The sequence below is a fragment of the Talaromyces rugulosus genome, chromosome V (assembly GCF_013368755.1).
Source record: "Talaromyces rugulosus chromosome V, complete sequence".
Lineage (NCBI taxonomy): Eukaryota > Fungi > Ascomycota > Eurotiomycetes > Eurotiales > Trichocomaceae > Talaromyces > Talaromyces rugulosus.
Genome location: NC_049565.1, coordinates 462,489 through 483,047, shown reverse-complemented (window position 1 = coordinate 483,047; position 20,559 = coordinate 462,489). Strand labels below are relative to the sequence as shown.

General features: G+C 46.7%; 8 protein-coding genes across 8 annotated transcripts; 4 read left to right on the top strand and 4 right to left on the bottom strand.

Annotated features, from left to right (window-relative positions):
- Positions 1–2,123: 2,123 nt before the first annotated feature.
- On the top strand, positions 2,124–3,986 carry TRUGW13939_08724 (uncharacterized protein; the record flags this gene model as incomplete). The annotated part of the gene is made up of 3 exons (XM_035491853.1): positions 2,124–2,483; positions 2,538–2,966; positions 3,018–3,986. 3 exons carry the CDS (start codon positions 2,124–2,126, stop codon positions 3,984–3,986), a joined length of 1,758 nt encoding a protein of 585 aa, XP_035347746.1.
- A 143-nt stretch (positions 3,987–4,129) lies between these two features.
- TRUGW13939_08723 (uncharacterized protein) lies at positions 4,130–6,285 on the bottom strand (the record flags this gene model as incomplete). The annotated part of the gene is made up of 8 exons (XM_035491852.1): positions 4,130–4,349; positions 4,415–4,667; positions 4,721–4,857; positions 4,919–5,190; positions 5,245–5,431; positions 5,497–5,572; positions 5,628–5,963; positions 6,024–6,285. The coding sequence occupies 8 exons, from the start codon at positions 6,283–6,285 to the stop codon at positions 4,130–4,132; spliced, it is 1,743 nt and encodes a 580-aa protein (XP_035347745.1).
- A 1,183-nt stretch (positions 6,286–7,468) lies between these two features.
- On the bottom strand, positions 7,469–10,189 carry TRUGW13939_08722 (uncharacterized protein; the record flags this gene model as incomplete). The annotated part of the gene is made up of 1 exon (XM_035491851.1): positions 7,469–10,189. The coding sequence occupies one exon, from the start codon at positions 10,187–10,189 to the stop codon at positions 7,469–7,471; it is 2,721 nt and encodes a 906-aa protein (XP_035347744.1).
- Positions 10,190–10,630: 441 nt separating this feature from the next.
- TRUGW13939_08721 (uncharacterized protein) lies at positions 10,631–12,328 on the top strand (the record flags this gene model as incomplete). The annotated part of the gene is made up of 5 exons (XM_035491850.1): positions 10,631–10,647; positions 10,699–10,730; positions 10,786–10,820; positions 10,874–11,262; positions 11,314–12,328. 5 exons carry the CDS (start codon positions 10,631–10,633, stop codon positions 12,326–12,328), a joined length of 1,488 nt encoding a protein of 495 aa, XP_035347743.1.
- Positions 12,329–12,689: 361 nt separating this feature from the next.
- TRUGW13939_08720 (uncharacterized protein) lies at positions 12,690–13,219 on the bottom strand (the record flags this gene model as incomplete). The annotated part of the gene is made up of 2 exons (XM_035491849.1): positions 12,690–13,064; positions 13,127–13,219. 2 exons carry the CDS (start codon positions 13,217–13,219, stop codon positions 12,690–12,692), a joined length of 468 nt encoding a protein of 155 aa, XP_035347742.1.
- Positions 13,220–13,932: 713 nt separating this feature from the next.
- On the bottom strand, positions 13,933–14,739 carry TRUGW13939_08719 (uncharacterized protein; the record flags this gene model as incomplete). The annotated part of the gene is made up of 2 exons (XM_035491848.1): positions 13,933–14,582; positions 14,691–14,739. 2 exons carry the CDS (start codon positions 14,737–14,739, stop codon positions 13,933–13,935), a joined length of 699 nt encoding a protein of 232 aa, XP_035347741.1.
- Positions 14,740–15,481: 742 nt separating this feature from the next.
- Positions 15,482–17,484, top strand: TRUGW13939_08718 (uncharacterized protein; the record flags this gene model as incomplete). Its single annotated transcript, XM_035491847.1, has 3 exons — positions 15,482–15,542; positions 15,612–16,991; positions 17,204–17,484. 3 exons carry the CDS (start codon positions 15,482–15,484, stop codon positions 17,482–17,484), a joined length of 1,722 nt encoding a protein of 573 aa, XP_035347740.1.
- Positions 17,485–18,252: 768 nt separating this feature from the next.
- TRUGW13939_08717 (uncharacterized protein) lies at positions 18,253–20,093 on the top strand (the record flags this gene model as incomplete). The annotated part of the gene is made up of 2 exons (XM_035491846.1): positions 18,253–19,406; positions 19,757–20,093. The coding sequence occupies 2 exons, from the start codon at positions 18,253–18,255 to the stop codon at positions 20,091–20,093; spliced, it is 1,491 nt and encodes a 496-aa protein (XP_035347739.1).
- Between the last annotated feature and the right edge of the window lie 466 nt (positions 20,094–20,559).

Genomic DNA, 20,559 nt, shown 5'->3' with positions numbered 1-20,559 from the left:
GGTATATTGTACATTTATACTTGGTGGAAAATAGCTTGTTGTAATTCCGCTGTTAATGTTATTTTTATTGTTTTTTAATCCTTGAACTAGGAAATGTTCAAATAAATCGATTATAATTGTCTTGTATGTCTTTTTCTTATTGATTTAAAATGAGCACGTTTTGGTTGTTAGGGTTAAAAAGATATATGTGAATGTTGGACAATAAGGACTGGCCAAACAGCCAAAGGCTTTTTGGTTAGCAGCTAACATGCCGAGAGTATTCTGACTAAAGAACCAAGTTAACAAGGATGGTATATTAAGGTTTGAGGGGAGATACTAGTTGATGAGAGCTAACTCTATACATATAACTGTTAAAACGTTGTCCATCAGTATTAAGAAGAGAGATAAGATATGAATGTGGGCTTATCTACATAGAGAACATTGAACAATTGTGTATGTTATATTTTTAAATCTTTTTATCAGTGATCTTTGTGTCATGTTATGTAGTAGTTTTTTAATCTAGGACTCGGTTGCGTTTTGATATTCTACAACATTTTCTAGTCGACATCTGGATTTTTGATCTTTAACAAACGATAGGAATAGTAGTCAAATTAATAGAGGGGTACTTATTGACAAAGGCTAGCATCCAGATGAATTCCTTGGCCGAATAATTGAATAGAAGCTGCCGACTATCCAGTGTGTTCTATGTATCGATTATATGATAACTCTTTTATATTTTGACGAATCTATCAATACCGGAAAATGCAGGAACGCGGATACTGTTCAACAACGTATTAAGAAAGATACACATGCCTTACCGTTGCAAATGTCACTACGTATCGAATTTTCTAAGCGTAGTGACTTTTTGCGACGTATCAGCAATGTAGTGACGTTTCAAGGTGTGAAACCACCACTTTTTACGTTGTAGAATTTTCTACGTCTATATTTCTTAATACGTTACAAATTAATTATAATTTAAATAAAAGCTGCTTGTATTTTTGATCTTCTAATTACAAATTAAGAAGCCGCAGCGAGGCCTACACCAAGACCTGCACCAAGGCCGGCAGGACCAATACATGTATAACAGCGTACTCAGAAAGCTTACAGAATAGCCTGCAGGTCTGCGCACACTGATTTAACGCGCCTGGGAAGCGTGCAAGCCGGTTGGTAAGGCCATAGGGCTAAGGTTGCAAGGTGACCTGCAGGCTTGCGCGCACCGATTTGACCAAATTGGGAAGCCTGCAAGCTGGTTAGTGAGGTCTTATAAAGGGGATTCTAACGTACTGAGGAAGTTTGCAGCAAGGCTTGCCTGGCGTGCTGATTAATAAAGCTTTCAAATGTTGGGAGAGTCAACTGATGATATCGATATATATATTATAAGGGTCAACCCTCTGGGGTAAACGTTGATATCAACGCCAGCTGCACATGTGGCGTCTACATGTACATGTAGTTTGTTTTGTGGGTCTATTATATGTGCTTTTAAAAAAAGATTTTCATTGGCTTTCCATATAAATTATATGGTTGTAGAATGACTATAAAGTTTCAAGATTTTGATATGTAACAATTCGGTAAAGTTGCAAAAATTGGTAATGTATTGAAATTAGATACGTCGCGGTTTTATATTATGTATCAAAACACTGATACAGTTAATAAATTGGCAACGTATCAATAATGTAACGATAGTAATACCGTTTTGTGATTAAATCCGGTTGTATGACTGTTACCAAGCCTGTTAATGTTGCCGCGACGTTGCTGCTGAACGGTATCCCTGTTCCCCCAAAACCGGATATTGATATATCAAAACCACGGTCATAATCGTTTTTGACGGTATGCAGGCTGCGGTGTTCAATAAAGGTCTATGTTTTCAATATTCTGTATATCTTCTATTCCATTGATATTTTGAATGCGAGGCGCAACAGCTCTGACCTACTGATGATAAAATCGCGTATATATAGCCATCTATGGAGGGAAATCTTTATGCACGCAAGTGGTGCTGCTTTAAGCATCGATATTATTATTTTCACGATGGTCTCATGGATATTAAGGTAATTGCTTTATATCCGCTCCCGTAGCCCCCCCTTACTGTATGTGCTATCTGCAAATTCGCTAGAGGCCGTCATCCAACGTTCACATTTAGCGAAACCATGTCTCTTTCTACTTTTGACTCTATCAATTCTCCCTCTCCTCCCGCGGCCAACTCCCCTTCTCTACTCAACATGCACGACCTCCCACAGCAGCTCATTCCTAACATCGTCAGCCAGCATGCCGTGCAAAATCCAGAGAAACTGTACGCCTCAATTCCAGCTGACAACGACGATCTAAGTAAAGGGTTTCGCGATATCACCTACCGCGAATTCCGCAGCGCTATCGATACGGCTGCCTACTGGCTCGAGGAGCAACTGGGTGTTCCTGCGCAGGGGAGTTTTCCGACATTTGCATATTATGGAGCGCGTGACTTGAGATATGCTATTTTTCTGGTCGCGGCGATGAAGCTTGGCTACAAGGTTTTACATTTCAAAGTTGAGGGGTTTAGTAAGTAGCTGACTGTTCGTCTGAAGATGCTCTCCCCTTCCATGCTCTGCGCTGTCGACGCCCATGTCTATCTGGTCAAGGCGAGCGATTGCACAGTCTTCCTATGCAGCTCATCAAACCTACCTCTCGGCCACAAGATTCAAGCCACGACGCAGTCACCATCGCAGCTTTTTGTCGTCCCGGAACTGCTCGAGTTATTGCCGGTGCATCATGACTCTCCTCTCCATGAGTCGCCTGTCTACCCGTACAACAAGACATGGGATGCGACCTGCGACGAACCTTGTCTGATTGTCCACACTAGCGGTTCGACTGGTATGCCCAAAGTGGTTGTGTATACGCATCGTATGCTGGCAGCTCCTGATCGCCTCCGGCTACTCCCCCCGTATCAGAACTGCCCGTCAATGCTCGGCGAGATGATCGGGCGGAGGATTTTTACTACTATTCCTGTTTTCCATGTAAGTCTCCCCCTTCCTCTCTAGAGGCATTTGTGTTTGCTAATTATGAAGCTCCTCGGATACGCCGGCTTCCTCGTCACCCCAATTTACCTCGATGTTGTCGGCATCATGGCTCCTCCAGACAAGACAATCACAGCTGACCTCGCAGACCAAATTCACCGATACGCTCGGTTAGACGGAGGTCTCTACCACCCTTCCCTCCTGGAAGACCTCGTTCGCTCGGAGCAGAAACGCGAGCAGTTCGGCCACCTCAAGGTAGTCTTCTACAGTGGGTCACCGCTCGAAAACATGACTGGAGAATGGCTCTCGTCTAGATTTGGCTGCGTCCGCAATATAATTGGCAGCACCGAGGGCTTTAGCTGGCCGGCATTGAGGGTCATTGACCCCGTTGTAGACTGGAATTATACGCACTTTTTCCCCATCAAGGGTCTGAACTTTGTCTCTGTCGGAATAGATGGCGCGTATGGCGTCGACGGCGACCTGTTCGAGCTGATCGTCGAGCGCACGCCAGATACCGAAAAGTTTACCAATTTCTTCCACGCGCGACCAGATGAGCGCGAATGGCGCACAAAGGATCTGTGGAAGCCGCATCCCAACCCAGCAATGTCCGGACACTGGCTGTACCAGGGCCGCACCGACGATTTGGTTGTGTTGAGTGGAGAGATCAAAATGTACGCGTCTGGCGTCGAAGACAAAATCTCCAGCCACCCTCTCATCCGGTCTGCTCTCGTCGGCGGCAAGCAACGCAAATGGCCGTTTTTGCTGCTGGAGCTGGTTGACCAACCTATTGGCGATCTTGCCGAGCAGCAGCGTATTCTCGAGCAGGATATTTGGCCGTGGGTTGATGAAATCAACAAGGAGAGTACTCACGACTCGGTCCGGTTGCGACTGTCGCTTGCACTGATTGCTGATGCTGCGAGGCCGTTTGTGCGTCTGGCAAAGGGGTCGCTTGCGAGGAACCCCACACTAGAACTATACAAGGAGGATGTCGACAGGTTGTACGCAGAGGTAGACGCGTGATAGAGTTACTTAGACATTTTTCTTCTTATATATAGTGTATAGTGGGTTATTTAAGCGTCTATTTCATTAGCTACGCACACTTATCTACAGAAAAAAAAAATAGATTATTCCTGTCAGTAGCGAAAAATTTACCTCTTAGCCTACTACGCAGAATCCGCAGAATCGTGTACAATTCGACGCCGTAAATGTCCAACTGCATCGTGATCCTCGTCCCACTGTGCCAGTTCGGACTTTGGTACTTTGACCAGTTTGTGCGAGACCGACCCATTGTCGAACTCGAGGACGGTCTGTCGAAGCTCGTATCCCTTCCAGTTGGGGAGGACGCTGACCCATAAATAGTAATAAATACCACACAGGACAAGACTTTTTTTCATTATTCTCTCGTTAGATTCCATATCGATAGGAAAAGGGAAAGAAGAAGAACTTACAGCCCAACGCCAACAACTAGATATGTCCCATACCAAAAACTCACGTCTCCCCCGTTGGCGCCAGTGGTAGGTGGATACCACGGCGCAACCAACATGTAGAGGTACGTTAGAACGGAAAATCCAATTGCAAGATTCCAAGCTCGGTATTCCGATCTCGGCAAGTTGACTCGACCGCGCTGTCGCCGCACAAGAATTAGGCCGACCATCAGGAGGAAGTTGAAGATGTTTGCTGGATAAGTGGAAAGATCGACGACTGTAGTTTTGTTAGTCATGGCTCTGAGCTATTGTCATGGTGTAGGTGTGTACCAAAGTTAAATGCGTCTCCGGCTGGAGGAGCGACAATCATAAGCAATGTTATAAGCCACTGGAACACATACGGCCCAAGAGGTGTCCCAAGAGGTTTGGTATAAGTCCAGAACCGTGTCCAGGGGAGGACACCTTGTCTAAAGAAAAACCATTAGCCTTCAATTCTGGATGTGGCCGAGAAACGTGTTCTCTACTGACCTCCCAGTCTCACGAAGAAGTCGCGAGGTATTGATCATGACAGCAATCAAATTGCCAAATGCACTGATGCAAATAAGAACATTTAACGCGCGCGATGCACCGCTGCCAGCACCAAATAATTTCTGAAAAAACAGACCAGCGGCAATCTGTTTCGAGTTGAGTATTTCTTCTCGCGATGCTGCTGAGAAATACGCCACGTTGACCAGGATGTACAGGACGGTCACGAGGATCAGAGAGAACGGCGCGCTCCACCGAAGGGTTTTGATGGGATTCTATTATTCTCTCATTAACTTAGTACAGTGGTATTATCTCAATGGAATTCAAACCTGAATCTCGTTGACAAGACCAAACGCATTCACATAGCCCGAGTACGAGAAGATGATTTTGACCATGGCATTTGTGGCACCATATGCCGATGCCGATGATGAGCCTTCCCAGGCGTTGCGCCAGTTGATGTTGGGGTCTGGTATTCTTGTATGTCCTCCAAGGATAACCAAGCCTGCTATGGAAATTCTGGTTCGGTTAGTGGATGGTATTCGCAAAATGTGTCAACTGGTAAAAGGTGCAACGCAACGTACAATAGCAATGTCGCAATCTTGATAAAGCCAAACGCCACGACGATTCGTAGTGACCATTTGGTATTTATGCTCACGACTGGGTCGATCATTAGTTCCTTTCAATATTGTCCAGTCCGAGCGGCAGAAAATACCTATCAATGCAACCGTGTATCCAGCAATGGCCACACCTTTCAGCTGCCAATCTGTGTAGGACGAGTCCGCGAGTCCAAACAAATATTCGGCCAGGACAATCGCATTGCTACTCCCAAACGAGAAAATAACATGTTTGATCGCGAAAATGGTCGGAAAGAAATATCGCGGTTTCGGATATGCTTGTTCGAGGTATACGACTTCAGATCCGGAGCGACTTGGGAAATACGAAGCAAGCTCGAGGTACACTGCCAGTACACTCTGCGAGAGCAAGTATCCTATAAACCAGTATATCATGGTCAGGCCGACCGAGCCAACTCCCTTAAGGATACTGGCCGCTATGCCTCCGTTAATATCACATCCGTTTGACCACGTAAAACAAAGCAGGCTGGACTCACGCGTTGAAAATATACCGGTTCCAACCATCTGATTGATATTCAGGGTCAAGCTCACCCAAAAGCTAACTGAATATCCCAAGGGCGAGCTCGTTTCCACCGGCGCACCGGCCGCATCCTGATACGTTGGGCGCGAAGAGTTGGCTCCCTCTGCGGCCGTGTATTTGATATCGCCATACTGAATGACACTCTCCTGCGAGCTCGTGGCTGCATGGACTTGAGGGTCGGCACCCTTTTCCTTATCTGACCAGAAAGAGATACCCATTTCGGCTGTTTTTTTCCGGCTGGATTGGCATGTAGAGGGAAGAAAGACTGGAAAAAGGCGAAGAACCCAAGCTTCCAAAGTCGCAGAACAGCATCTGAATTCTCAGCAGAGAATATAGCCGAGTAACACGGGTGGGATCAAGCTTATAAAATGCGGACGCTACAAATCATGAGCTTTGATCTCCCCCATGTCGCACTCGCACCCTGTCACGACGGCTAGTGTTGCTCATTCCCGCATACAATGGCGCGATCCATGTGGCTTCGGATACGAACAAACACAATTGCAGCAGCGATACGGTCAGATCACTGCTCGCCGTGGAATAGTACTATCTTGAATCCCACGTGGAGTGTTACTTATCATTGGCTGCATGTTGTGACAACACTTGTCTCCGCAATCATATCATCTGTAAGCGGCATGCCAAGAGCGATCCCAAATTGGTGCTGTGCAGCAGGCTATTACATGTACATGTAATAATACCAAGAGCTAATGCATCTTACGTACTTTAATAATGCATCTGGAGCGTAGATTCATGTACAAATGCACCGTTATATTTAGATAGTTATGCCCTAGCATACTTCAATGTTGATATAGCCGTTCCAATCCATCAAACAAACAAACAATTCAAAATTGATCGCTAGCGCTCCGTCAGCTATCCCAAGGACGAGTCTTACTTTCCCAAAGCTTACTGGTGCTAATTAGAGAGATAATAGGCTACGGCGGTAATGGCGTCTCGCCAAAATACGTACAACAATTGCCTCATCTGTGGATATCTTGACGAACCACGCCGGGCTTTGCCCAGCTTCGCTTCTAGAACATAACTGTGGAGGTGCGATCGGCGATGTTTCTAAACAGGTCCACATGATGACAGATACTTTAAAAATCCCCGGAACTTTGAATCAACATGTTCTGTTGGTTTCCTGGTCATCGTATTTTGACTTTTTGTTTAGGGCAAATGGCCCACGTGACCAATCAATCAAACAGTATTTCATCAACCCAATTACTGTAAAGCGACATTTCTCTTTGGTCTATTGAATTTCATCTATGCATAGAAAAGTGGAATGGACAAAAGTATTCAGCGGATGGAAAGGATGACTGTTGTTTTCATAATGAAATCGTTGTTTATGGTCTAAATATTAATAAACAAGTCCCAGCTGAAAATACACTGCAGTGCAGATTAAGAAATTTATCCCTTTACAGCCTTTTCCAGTTTCTCCAGAGCAGCTGAGAATTCTTTTCGCATTGCCTTGGTGTTCTTCTTCGCGGTGGTGTACTTCATAACTTTCCCGGAGCGAACCACATTCTGGCTCTTGACAATGACTTTCTGGAACCATAAACCTTCACGGTGCTCAACGAGCGTCCATGCATGCCCAGTCTTGCCTGCACGTGCAGTACGGCCAATGCGATGGACATAAGTTGTGATGCTAGTAGGAATGTCGTAATTGATTACCGCACCGAGGTCGACCAAGTCTATTCCGCGAGACGCACGGTCCGTCGCCACGATGATTTTGACTTTGCCAGCACGGTAGTCTTTGAGAGTCTTACGGGATGAAGAAGAGTTGTTCGACTTGACGATGGTGCCAATTTTCTCCTTTAGAGACGGGTTCATAAGGCCAAGGAGGAGGGATAATCGAGCCGCAGACTCGGTGGACTTGGTGAAGATGAGCACGGATTTGGTATCGACTTTGCTTGGTTTGGTTGACTGGACTAAGGGTTCGTCAACAGAAGTTTCTTCAGAGCTAGAGTCGGACTCGGACTCGGATTCCGACTCGGATTCGTCAGAGCTGCTGTCAGAACTGCTGTCAGAACTGCTGCCAGAACTGCTGCCAGAGCTCGATGTAGCGTCGGAACTAGAATCACTCTCACTCTCACTCTCGCTGTCGCTGTCGCTGTCGCTAGTGTCGCTGCCCGACGAGCTAGTATCGTCTGAAGACGTATCTTCATCGCTTGATTCGTGTTTGTTCCCAGTTTCCAGTTTGTAAGCTGGAGTCGCAATGGAACCCCACGTGGTCCTGTTGATCTCTTGAAGAATCAACCTCATCAGGTGAACAGGCTTCTCAGACCCATCATCGACAGGTAAATAATGTTCTTCCAAAGACAAGGGCAGAACAAACTGCTCACTCTCTTTGGCCACTTCCGTGGACTCGGCTCCCTCCAAGCCAATAGCCACCAGTTTGGGGTTGTCGAGGCGAAGAGAGTTTAATTTGGTGATATCATTTGTCAACGTCGCACTCAGGATAACCTTTCTAGGACTCGAAGACCTCAGAGGATGGCCGATGTTGTCCATAACTGGTCCGCCCAGGTTGACAGTCTTCGCCTTGTCCAACTCGGTCATGAGCACACTAACCCATTCTTGAAAACTTTCATTAAGCAGACGATCAGCTTCATCAATCACCAGCCATTGTAAATGTCGTAGACTGAACCCCTCGGTTTGACGAATATGGTCAACTAAGCGACCAGGTGTAGTAATAAGGACGTCAACATTAGGCTGTGGCATTTGGATGTACTGAGACAAGGAAGAGCTAGAACGGTTGACCTCGTCCTTATATTTCAAGAGGTCGAAATTATCCCAATCACTACCTGTAAATGCTCGTTGCTGATTTGCGATGTAATTCTCAGGGTTGTACACCTGGTCCCATCGGATGAGTTTTTGCTGTTCATCTTTCAAGGCAACGTTGCCAACAGCAGTTCCAATTCGTAGATTGCTGCCACACGCTTCAAATGATTCTCGAGCTTGTTTGACTAGTTCTCGGGTTGGGACCACAATGAGTCCGCGAAGTCTGGCAAGTGGCTCTCGCTCGAGAGACTGATCCATCGGAAGAACGTACGACAGAGTTTTGCCAGATCCAGTGGAAGCGGATACACATAGGTCGCCGTAGTGACGATGGGCCCGGTTAATCAGAAGCGGTATTACAGTTGCCTGGACGGCGGTTGCCTCTTTGTATCCGTGCTTCTCGAGCTTGGAAACGATTCCTTTATCGAGGTTCAAGCTACTGAAATCAATGAGCTGGTCGTCTTTCTTCTCGTATGGCGACTTTGTAATCGGCGTGGTGATCCAATTGGGCATTGTAGAATAAGTAGGCTTTTCGCCCTTTTCTGGAGCAGGTTGTGGCTGGGGAAGCGGCTCCAAACCTTTGGCAACAACTGCTGTGGTTTCATCTAGTTCTTTCTCGCTGTCGTTCGTCTGATCTGCATCTTCTTCATTGGGTTTATTCCCCTTTGTTGACTTTTCAAACTTCTTCATGATTTTAGAATGCTTAGTGGTGGGATCGTCATCTTCTAGCTTCCGTCCCTGAGTTTGTTGGTGCTTGCGCTTGCGACTGGGGGTTGAAGTATCATCGCTTGCTTCTTTATTCTTGCTCCTTCTGCTGTGATATTTTTCGTTTGTGTCTTCCTCGTCAGATGACGGGCTCGCTGCATCTTTTGGCGTATTTCGCTTCTTCTTCTTCTTCTTCGGCGTACTAGAATGGTGTTCATCATGTTCATCGACATCCAGAATTTTTGACCTGGATTTCTCAGAGCCAGCCTTCAAAGATGGAGTGCCCGTAGAGGATTCAACAGGCGAGAGACTTCTGCGCTTTTTCGATTTTTTCGTCCCAGTATCCTTGGCGTCTGTCGTTGGACTGCTACGATCCGCCGATGAAGCACTTTTCTTCTTAGTTTGACTTTTCGAATGATTATCTTGGCTATCGATTTCGGGCGACTGCAATCCTTCCGGGTTTTCATTTTTGCGAGGCGTCGTGGCAGCGGATTCAGCCTTTTCCCTCTTTCGCTTCTTGGGCCTCGAAACAGGACTGGTCGAAGAGGGCGATGGAGCATCCGGGGCCGCAGCGTCACGTTGTCTCTTCTTTGCTGGCGAGTCTGCATTATTAGACACTTCGCTGGGGATTTTGGCTTTTTTGGCCATGGTGAAACAGAAGTAGGCAGCACCCAGTGGAATGTACGGAAGCGGTAGGCGGATAAAGAGCTGTACCAGGCAAACAAAACGCTAAATGGGCGTGAATAAAAACTGCCCCTGGAACAAAATAGCCGATAAATGAGGAGCCACCAATTATATCTTCAGGTTTTAAACTGGGTTGGCGTCACTCCGGGTTTTTCGTCGTTTTCGCATTTGGAGGCTCCGCGGGGACGCGACAAAAATTATTTGCTATACTGCCGACAATATACTCACCGCCCTCGGCGCCGCCTGCCAAACGATCGAGACCGCCATCGACCACAAACAAGGAGTTCGGACACAGACGAACGGCGACAACCGATGATATAGTCTCGACGATTCTTGACATGGAGAATTGAGTGCCTCATCTGACGCGCTCCATACGAGCGAGCCAGATCACCGAATACCGCAAAAATGCCTTACAACATTGCGTACGTAATTCAACGGAGCTCCCACGGACCAGGCAACTAACAGGAGAACAGTATGGTTTGCGACTTCTTCTTTCCCCAACCAGGTAATTCACCTATAGCCATGCAGAGATTATGAATAAAAGGCTAATCGCCATGTAGGTGGCGTTGAAAGTCATATATACCAATTATCGACGGTACGTGAATCACTATTGCCTTAACAGATGCGACCTAACAACAGGTCGAATAGAAACTCATCGACCGTGGCCACAAAGTAATCATCATCACGCATGCCTACGACGACCGAACCGGAGTCCGGTATCTCACCAATGGCCTCAAGGTCTACCATGTCCCTTTTTTCGTCATCTATCGCGAATCATCAATGCCGACCGTCTTTTCGTTCTTCCCAATCTTCCGGAATATTATCATTCGAGAACAGATCCAGATTGTCCATGGACACGCCAGCTTGAGCACTTTATGTTGTGAAGGAATCTTGCACGCGCGCACCATGGGCTTGCGAACGGTGTTGACGGACCATTCCTTGATCGGATTCGCCGATATGGGGTCCATCTTAACCAACAAGTTACTCAAATTCATTCTGAGCGATGTCGACCATGTTATTTGTGTTAGCCATACCTGGTATATGAACCTGAATCCCTCATTGGATGAAACATACTGATTTCAGAACAGCAAGGAAAACACAGTCCTGCGAGCCTCCTTAGACCCCCTTATGGTATCCGTCATACCTAACGCTGTTGTTGCGGAAAACTTTCGTCCTCTTTCATATCCATCTATCGAAAATAGTTCCGGCAGAGAGTCACGACCTCCTCCGCAAGTTATTGGTCCGAACGACACAATCACAATAGTAGTGATTTCACGACTTTTCTATAACAAAGGGGTTGATTTGCTTATTGCCGCAATCCCTCGGATCTTGGAGTCTAACCCAAATGTACGATTCATAGTGGGTGGCTCTGGCCCAAAAGCAATCGACTTGGAGCAAATGATTGAAAGGAACATGTTGCAAGACAAGGTGGAGATGCTAGGCCCTGTACGTCATGAAGAAGTACGAGACGTTATGGTTAAAGGTCACATCTACCTCCACCCAAGCCTTACGGAAGCGTTCGGGACGGTCATAGTGGAGGCTGCAAGCTGTGGTCTCTATGTCGTATGCACTCGGGTTGGTGGAATCCCCGAGGTGCTTCCCCAGCACATGACAGCATTTGCCAAACCCGAGGAAGACGATATCGTTTTGGCTACTGGAAAAGCAATCGCAGCACTTCGGTCGAACAAGGTACGCACGGAACGATTCCATGATCAAGTCAAGATGATGTACTCGTGGACGGATGTAGCTCGACGGACAGAGCGGGTTTACAATGGAATATCCGGTGCGATCAGCGAGCTTGAATTTTATGGACACTATCCGGATGCTGGGTGGGACGTGGTCCGTGGTCGTATGCGCAGCTTTGCCCTCATAGACCGGTTGAAACGATACTACGGCTGCGGCGTCTGGGCTGGAAAGCTGTTTTGCATGTGTGTTGTGATTGATTATCTAATATATGTCTTCTTGGAAATGCTGTGGCCACGAGCAAATATTGATATTGCTCGAAGCTGGCCTAAAAAGCCAGTCCCGCATCCGGATGCTGCAGCTGCGATGAAAGGCAACATGACACGAAGTACGAGAGACCGTCTTCGTGCAATTTCTTGATGTCCGTGCTATCGTTTCTACTTGTTTTCTACTGTGATACCCCTTTGTGAGAGTTCTATTACCATTATATTATAAGATATCTTATCCCAGATTTTCGTGTTGGCATTTAATGAAATTGTGGTTCATTTTCTCATGACTAGAAACTTTGTATAATGCATGTGAAATGCCTCGAAATAATTACACTTGTGAATAATAATAGTACAGGGCATTGTTTTTGTTTCAGAGTTCGATTCACCACACTGATGTCAACTCATGGAATCATTTTCTCGGCAGCCAGTCAATTTTTTTGTTGTTCATGTTGTCTACTGGAGTATCCTCGCAATAGACCTCGCTAGATAAGAGTTGGACGAGTGTCAAATGTCTAGGGATTACTGATGGAGGCATCAGTGTGCTTGGGAGGGCCGGTGGCACCCACGCCCTCGAACCCAGATCCGTGATGCTTGCGGTGATGCTCGCCCTCATGACGGAGCTCGTTGCTGGTCTGTCCATTCATAGGCTTGCCCCATCCCTTATTGACGTCGCCGGACGTGGCACCAGGAAATGTACTAAGAGGGGTGGTGAAAGTGCTCTCCTTGCCATGAGCACGGAGAACATTGTCATTGTTGGCTTGACCGGGAATCTCGTGGATGGGATTTGGCTGGTAGGAACTTCCAGAAGGGGCAGTCCCAGGAGGAAGTGGTTGGGCGTGAAATTCGGGGGCACGGTCATATTCAGAAGCCTGCACACCGGGTTTGTGCTGAATAAAGGTCAGTATAGAGTCATTAAGAATGGTTGGACTCGAGGAGCTCGAAAACATACCCATTTCTCATCTTTGCCGGTCTCATGAGGAGGAGCAGGATGGAAAGGACCATGGCCAACAGCGCTGGGAGTTTGATCGTTTTGTGCGGCCATTTCTAAACACTTGTAAATTGTATCTTTTAAAGAAACTGCGTGGCGTTGTGACTTTTGATGTAGGGTATCCCGAAATGGAAGACTTGAGATATTCTTATTGGAATTTTGTACAAAAGGAAAACAAGACCTTTCACTTGATTGCTCCTCGGTGCCCTTTAAATAATAATCTGTACTATTAAGGTCATGACAAGAAGTATCATGGACAGATGGCCAGGAAGTTGGTTATGGTGCTGTGACGTCAAACTGAGATAACATTGGTGATCTCATTGACACAACACACCAGATGGAGTTGGATTAGCATTATTTTCCTTGTTATCCAGTTTTGTTTTGTATTTCCTTCTTTCGAGTATTTTTATTCTATCTGTTGTGATATATACGCTGGTGATGTCAATACTATGTATAGAATCTGGTATAGCAGCTTCAACGTTCTGTATTGAGTTTACTTAAACATTGCCACTCTATAATAGTTTCTCCACAACTTAAATTAAATGTTCCAACTATAATATAATAGTATTTTCGTTAAAATGGCTAGATCCAATGCCATATGCAGACTCGCATGCGTCTTCATCTATAAACAGCAACAAAAAAGAAACAATGGTATCTCAGCAACGTGTCATCACGTCTAAATCAAAGATTAAGATCGATAGAGGGTCAAAAAATCGGCAAAAGAAGAAAGTCCAGTACGAAAAATGCCTGTTCTGTAATGCTCAAGATTATCGCATCAGTGGCGGCCGGCCCTCTTTGTTCCATTTCACTCGACTTTGAACCCATTCGACGGCTTCGGGCACTCCTGTCCCAAGCAAGGCACTAACAGGAAGCACACGACTATCGCGTACTCCCGCGCCCTTTTCGCCTTCAAAGACCTGTCGAACGAAGCCTTCCTTGATTCGAACAACCTCGACGCAATCCTCGCGGTCCTGCTTATTTGCAAGCACCAAAATCGGCACGCCGGCCACATCTGCGTTTTGGAGCACCGACTCCAAGACTTGCTTGCACTCGCCTAATCGGCCGTGCTGTGGGCTAGTGACATTGTCACTGTCTGTGCTGGACAGAGTGGCTCCCGATGAGAAGTCGTCCAATCCTCCGCCGACATCAGTGCTGTCGACGACAAATATGATGGCATGGCAACTGGCGTAATAGCTTTGCCACAGCCCTCGCATGGTAGTTTGTCCACCAACATCCCAGATCTTCAAGTACATGTCGTTTAGCGGAATAGTGGCCACATTTTGGCCGACCGTCGGGACTGTGCGACCGACATTGGGCGATGGGGCGCCATCAGCAGCTGGTTGGTATATAGCTTTTATTTGCGAAAGCAGCGTCGTTTTGCCGGCGTTGTCTAGGCCGAGAAGGAGCACCGAATATTCTGTTTACCGCGCGATTTGATTAGCTATGAATTTTGGTAGATGGATGCAATGCCTATGCGCGTCGCATCGCATGGTCGGGGGAATATTGGAGAGCAAAGAAAACTAACCCTCCTTGCTTGTGGCATGTAGATAGAGTGACTTGGCGAGATGGTACATGTTTATGGGCAGTCCGACGGGGGCATGGCGGTCGAAACGGGGTCAGCTTGAATCAGGACCTGGGCGTCATCGATGGAGCGGCACAAAAACTGCGACAGGATTGAGTGGTCGTGCTTCAAAGGACGTCTTCTCTGAATTTGAAGCAGTGAAATTCGCGCTCCTTGTCTTGAGAAACGTCCAGGCGCAAGCTGCGAGTCAGGCAAATTCAGAGGCTGGAGTTATTTTTAGGTTGTTGACAGCCATCGGTGGGCTGTTCCGCGCTATTCCCTTTTTGGCGAGTGTATACGATTATCTCTCTTCTGCTGATTCCCTTTGGTATTGTATTTTATTTGATCTAGCATAGTCAGTCACCTAATCTGGGATATTTACAGAGTGGAATCCCCAGATAATTATGGTTAAACAAGAGAAATAAACAATGCTCGTAGCAAATGAGGAACGGGGAACTCGGGGACCTGACTGCGGCTATACAATGTGTGGATTTTATAGCGGAGTCTTGGCAGCTTGGATAACCTCACAGACCTCGCCTAGGTTACGATCCTGCCAGCACCAAAATGCAGCCTCGTCCCTATTTATATCAGCCTCTTGGGGGCTGTTTTCTAGCAGCATGAGCGCCCATAAAAGAGGCGCGATACCCCAGGCAATACGATTGATATCCCTTAAGACTATTAAAGTCTTCCTTTCCATACACCTGCCGCTTGCAAATCATATTTTTCAGAGCCATATCTAGCATCCGGAAGCGCTAATGGTGCACTCGAGCTCCCACTACTACTATGATCCACTTGAACTGGAGACGGGGCAGGATGGTCAGTAAAACCATCCCCATGTCTGTTTACCTACAATGGGAATTCACAGACAAGACCATGTTCCAACAGTTGCTAACCTTCTCCAAGATGAAAGACATAATGAATGCAATCGGATCGAATGGCCCTTGATGAGCGATGATCTCAACTGGATGAGACGATCCATAGTCATCGTTTCATATATCGTCCTTGCTCTTGCGGCTCTGAATATCATCGCCATCGTTGGAATTCTCGTTTACCTATTGGTTAACTCAAACACGTCAACCGACTCAGAGTTTTCCCTCTACAAGAATACTCGCTTCAAAGATTGCGCCGCGGTGGATCCCGATGCATCTAACTGTAGTACAATACTGGCGGCGTGGACGAAGAAAAGTGGTTCCAGTCTTGGTGCCTACTACGCAGACCAGGGACGCTTTTATATCCCCGGGACTGAAGTTACAGCCGAGAATAGAGTGTCATATGACTGGTGTCAGACTGTCAGCTGCTTCAACGATTATACGGTCATCCCGTCATCTGCTAATGACTCCGCTATGGGCATCACGGCCTTGAGCGGTTGGTGGTATGTCATTGTCAGCGCGTGGAGTACTATATGGACACTGAGAAAAGTATCTCCTTGGTTCCATCCAAATTCCAAAACAAAGCCTTGCCGCGGATGGAGGGAACTTGGAATCATCGACTGGGTATTATTTTTGTATCATCTCTGCGGGCCCATCATCGGTTGGTGGGTCTCTTTCGCCGATTCTATCATCAATCCAGTCCCATGGCCCACTCTCTCTTTAATTGCATGGTTGACCACTTGGGGATATTCGAGTCAGATTCAATATCACCCATACTCATGCATCTTTGCAAGAGTACCAAGGATCCCCCAAGCTCTACCGTGGATCTTTGGATTATTAGCAGTGTTACAGTGTGCTGCCACATTTTACTCTGCGGAGACGGACGAAACCATGTCTGGGGGCACAAAAAAGATATACGATAGCTATACGTGCTTAGCAGCGCAGATTGCAACCACACTGGGAACATCAACATGTTCCGCGGAAGAAATCTGCTCCAAGGACTGGCTATTCAGTGCACCATACTTCGAAATGCCCGGAGATATTGGCAAAGGACTACCATTTGGTCTTTGCGTGACAGCTTTAGTCATGGCTATCACCGTGCCGGTTGGAATTCTAATGACAAAAATATCTACCAGCATCAAAATATCTTTCAAAAGATACTACAAAATGTGGTCGCCACTGCTCTGTCTGTCTTTCTTGGCTATAATCACTATCCTTGTAGTGGTGTTCATGAATGCGATAGACTTTGGGAAGTCCTGGAATCGGAGAAAGGCCGATGCACTTGTTGCATATGATGTCGAGTGTCGTGTTGTTCATGTTGCGTTGAGTCCGTGGAGATTTTACCTAGATGTGAACAGGTATGGACGAGCATTGCGGGTCGTTCGACTATGGTTTGGTGTGTAGGAGGCGTCTCATTATAATCGGGGATTACGTCCATAATCCTTGCGCACTGTTTGCACTAACAGTCATTATACGAACGTTGGTCACGATCCAGGCGGGTGTAGCAACCACGATGTTTGCGGCCATAATTCTGGAGCGAGTCGGTGCTCCCCTGGTGGACTAGCCATTTTATTCCACCACGCGGATTCTGAATGGGAGCCCGACTAGCTTGGTATGGACTCCAAGTTTGCCTTTTCGCAAAACCGGCCCTCTCGATCGTGATTGTTGCCCTCATTCTCTTGGAAGTCTCCGTGATCATGGCCTTGCAGTTCCTGTCCACCCTTCTCGTGTCCGGCTTTGGGAATGGTGCATTCACCGGAACCAGCAACATGACGAATGTCCCAATCTTGAATGGTGCCGTTGTGTATCCCACCCAAGCGTGGTGGTCGATACCTCCAGCGGCCGGTTGGACGTTTGCCGAGGAATCGGAAGCATTTGTGACTGGGTAATCACTGGCAGGCGGTCTCGCAAGTGTATTCGAAGGACACAGTTGCAATTCTAGAGAATGCGGATCGGACGAATGATCGAGGGTTCAAGCGTTGGGTCAAGGGTAAAGGGGACGATAGTCAAGCATCCAGATGACATCAACACATGGACTAGTTATCGTCGTTGTAACGTCAGAGGCTCGTGGACCGAAGGCCCATAATATAAAGCCCAAAAAAAATAAAAAATTTGTTAGTATTTACAAATAATCTTTAGCTCTTATAGAAGTGGGTTTCTAGCCAACACATACATTGAAAATTCTAGTATTTACTAACAAAAAAGGGATGTATTAAAAGTAGTAAATAATAGAAGAAAACTTCTCTCATTAGTTTAGAATCTATGAAAAATTGAAAAATTATTAAAAATAGAATAATATCCAACTTAAAACAGATAGTAGATAAATAATTAGCTTGAATTGCTTAGGAATCTTGACAAGCTTTTTAGTTCTAGCTAGAAAAGGAACTTATGGAGATTTTTAGAGTTTGATAGTGTTTAATAGCCAATTATTAGGGTATTTCAGTTTGTCGCTGCCAGGACGCGTATAAATAACCAGTTGGAGCTTCGCTGCACGATAAATGTCGCGTTATATACCCGTTCGGGTATAGTGGAGGATGATGCCAGTGGAGTCGACATTCTTTACACTTTCGTCCGGATGAACCTATAAAGCCTGTCAGTATCTCTCGTTATTTCTTCATAGCCTTAAGAATCCCAAGAGCAATTTGAGCGCGGTCGACATGGGCCGCCAATACGCAGACGACAATGCGATCCCTCACGGCTGGCGGACGAAACTGCCGGGCTTTGGCATCTGGATCATTGTTGTTATCTTTCGAAGCTTTCTAGAGGCACTCTTCTACAGTATCTACTACATCCCAAAGTCATTGCGCCAGAGCCAAGGGTGGACCTATCGTCAGGCGTGCATGACGCGGCTTTTTGAGAGAACCTTCCACATCATCACCGAGCTCGGTTTCACGCAGCCTTTGAGCTTGGAGGCTGGCAAGCTTGGCGATCAATGGGTGACAATCAACCCAGCACCATCCTCTGCATATAGCGGTGACTTTGCAAGTGCTACTATCAAGCCAGAGACGGTTGGCGGCACTTGGTATCCGGAGCTACCATCGAAGCAATCGCTACTGGAAGAACAAGGCCTCGTAGTTTTGTCCTTCCATTCTGGATCGCTCCTGTGGCTGACTGGACGTCCAGAGGACTCTGGGCCCACGGCAACACTACTGAATGAGAAGCTGGGCAGCAATACTTATTCGTTTTGGCTACAATACCGTCTCGCTGGCGGTGATAACCCAACACCGTATCCCGGGGCCATGCAAGACGCAGTGACAGCCTATATTTATCTTATTAAAGAAATGGGAATATCTCCATCGCGCATCGTTCTCGCAGGCGACTCCACGGGCTCAACCATCGCAGTCGCACTTTTGCGCTATCTTGTCTCCATCAAGGGGGTACCAGGCCATGACCTCGCCGAACTTCCACCTCCAAAGGCATGCCTGCTGTTTTCACCCTCGGTCGAGTATAGCTTCGAAGGTGATCCTGAGGCGGTCAGCGCAAGTAGGAATATCAAGACCGACTATGTTGAGCCGGTTATGATGGCATGGGGTGCAAGGGCTATTGCACCACCAGACATCGTGCGACTGGATGATCCGTATATCTCTCCCGCACTGCATCCGTTCCACACCCCCGTTCCAATTTTCGTTCAAGCCGGGGGCGCCGAGGTGCTTTGTGATAGTGTTCGGGGGTTTGCCAACGCGATGAGCTCTGTCCCGGGTAATCGGGTCGAATATTTCGAGGTTTCAGGTGTGCCGCATGATGTTTATGTTGCGGGGACTATCCTCGGATGGCCCAAGGAGCAAGAAGAGATCCATGAGGCTGCTGCGAGGTTTGTTCTGCAATAATAATAATGCATTGATGGTATTCATCTAGCTTTCCATGAAACGAAGCCAGCAATAGAACAATCTCAGAACGAATACGTACCACGGAATTTATTGGAGACTCCACTTGATCCACACGCAGCATTTTTCCTTCCTGCATATAAAGGCATAAATCCAGTCAATTGCTGCAATGGGGAAACACTACATCAAGGTGAAATTTGCAACTGCTGTCAATGCATCGTTACTCTCCACATATCACGAACGCGGATTTTGAGTCCTGCCATCAACATCGGATACATACTCTAAATTGAATATTATTATACACACAGTTATACATTAATATGCCCTTGAATTTAAGCGCTGTCACCCCCGGCCCTGGGGGCACAACAATGCTCGGCGAGGGAGGAGGCATTGAAGCAGCAGCTCGACGAGGCCGTGAGCGCAAGAAACGAAAAAGAGAAGCGCAAGAAAATCAGGTCATTGACCACTCAATATCCGGAAACACCCTTACTGCAGACCCCAACAAGGCGGAAGGCGACCGAAAAGAGCAAGAAAACAACGTGGATTCTAAAACGATGACGAGAAGCACCGACGACAAAACTCTCCCGGTTGACAAGAGTTCATCTCAAGACAAAAGCCCAAGGCAAGGTGCTAGAGAAGGGCGATGGGCACGGTTCAAAAAATATTTTGAATGATATTTTTTTTATAAAAAAAAGAACGGTAGCAAAGAATGAGAATCGCTCCACCAATTAATTGATCTCTAACTCAGACTGTACGGAGCCTCTTCTCGCAAAACCGTATTGTGCCAACGAATCATGGACGCTCTTTTATCATGACGACTTCTGCTGTCTGAGTGGGCAGACTGGTTCTGGACTGATAATCCGGACAATGCCGTAGGCTGTGCGGACGAAGTTCCCAGCGAGTACCACCCCTTATCACCGGTTCCAATAGGTAAGTTCTTACTCTTATTTGATATACGGCTGTGAATGAAAGCTTGGTTTTTTTGCTACTTGAAACTGAAAGCCGAAAATTTTAGCCTCGACGTCCTCACCTGTACCAACATCTTTAATATTGGCTACAAGCTCGACATCGCCTTTAGCAATTACACCTCTGCCAACATATCTTCCACCTACCAAATCATCGAATGAAAATGTAGGGGCT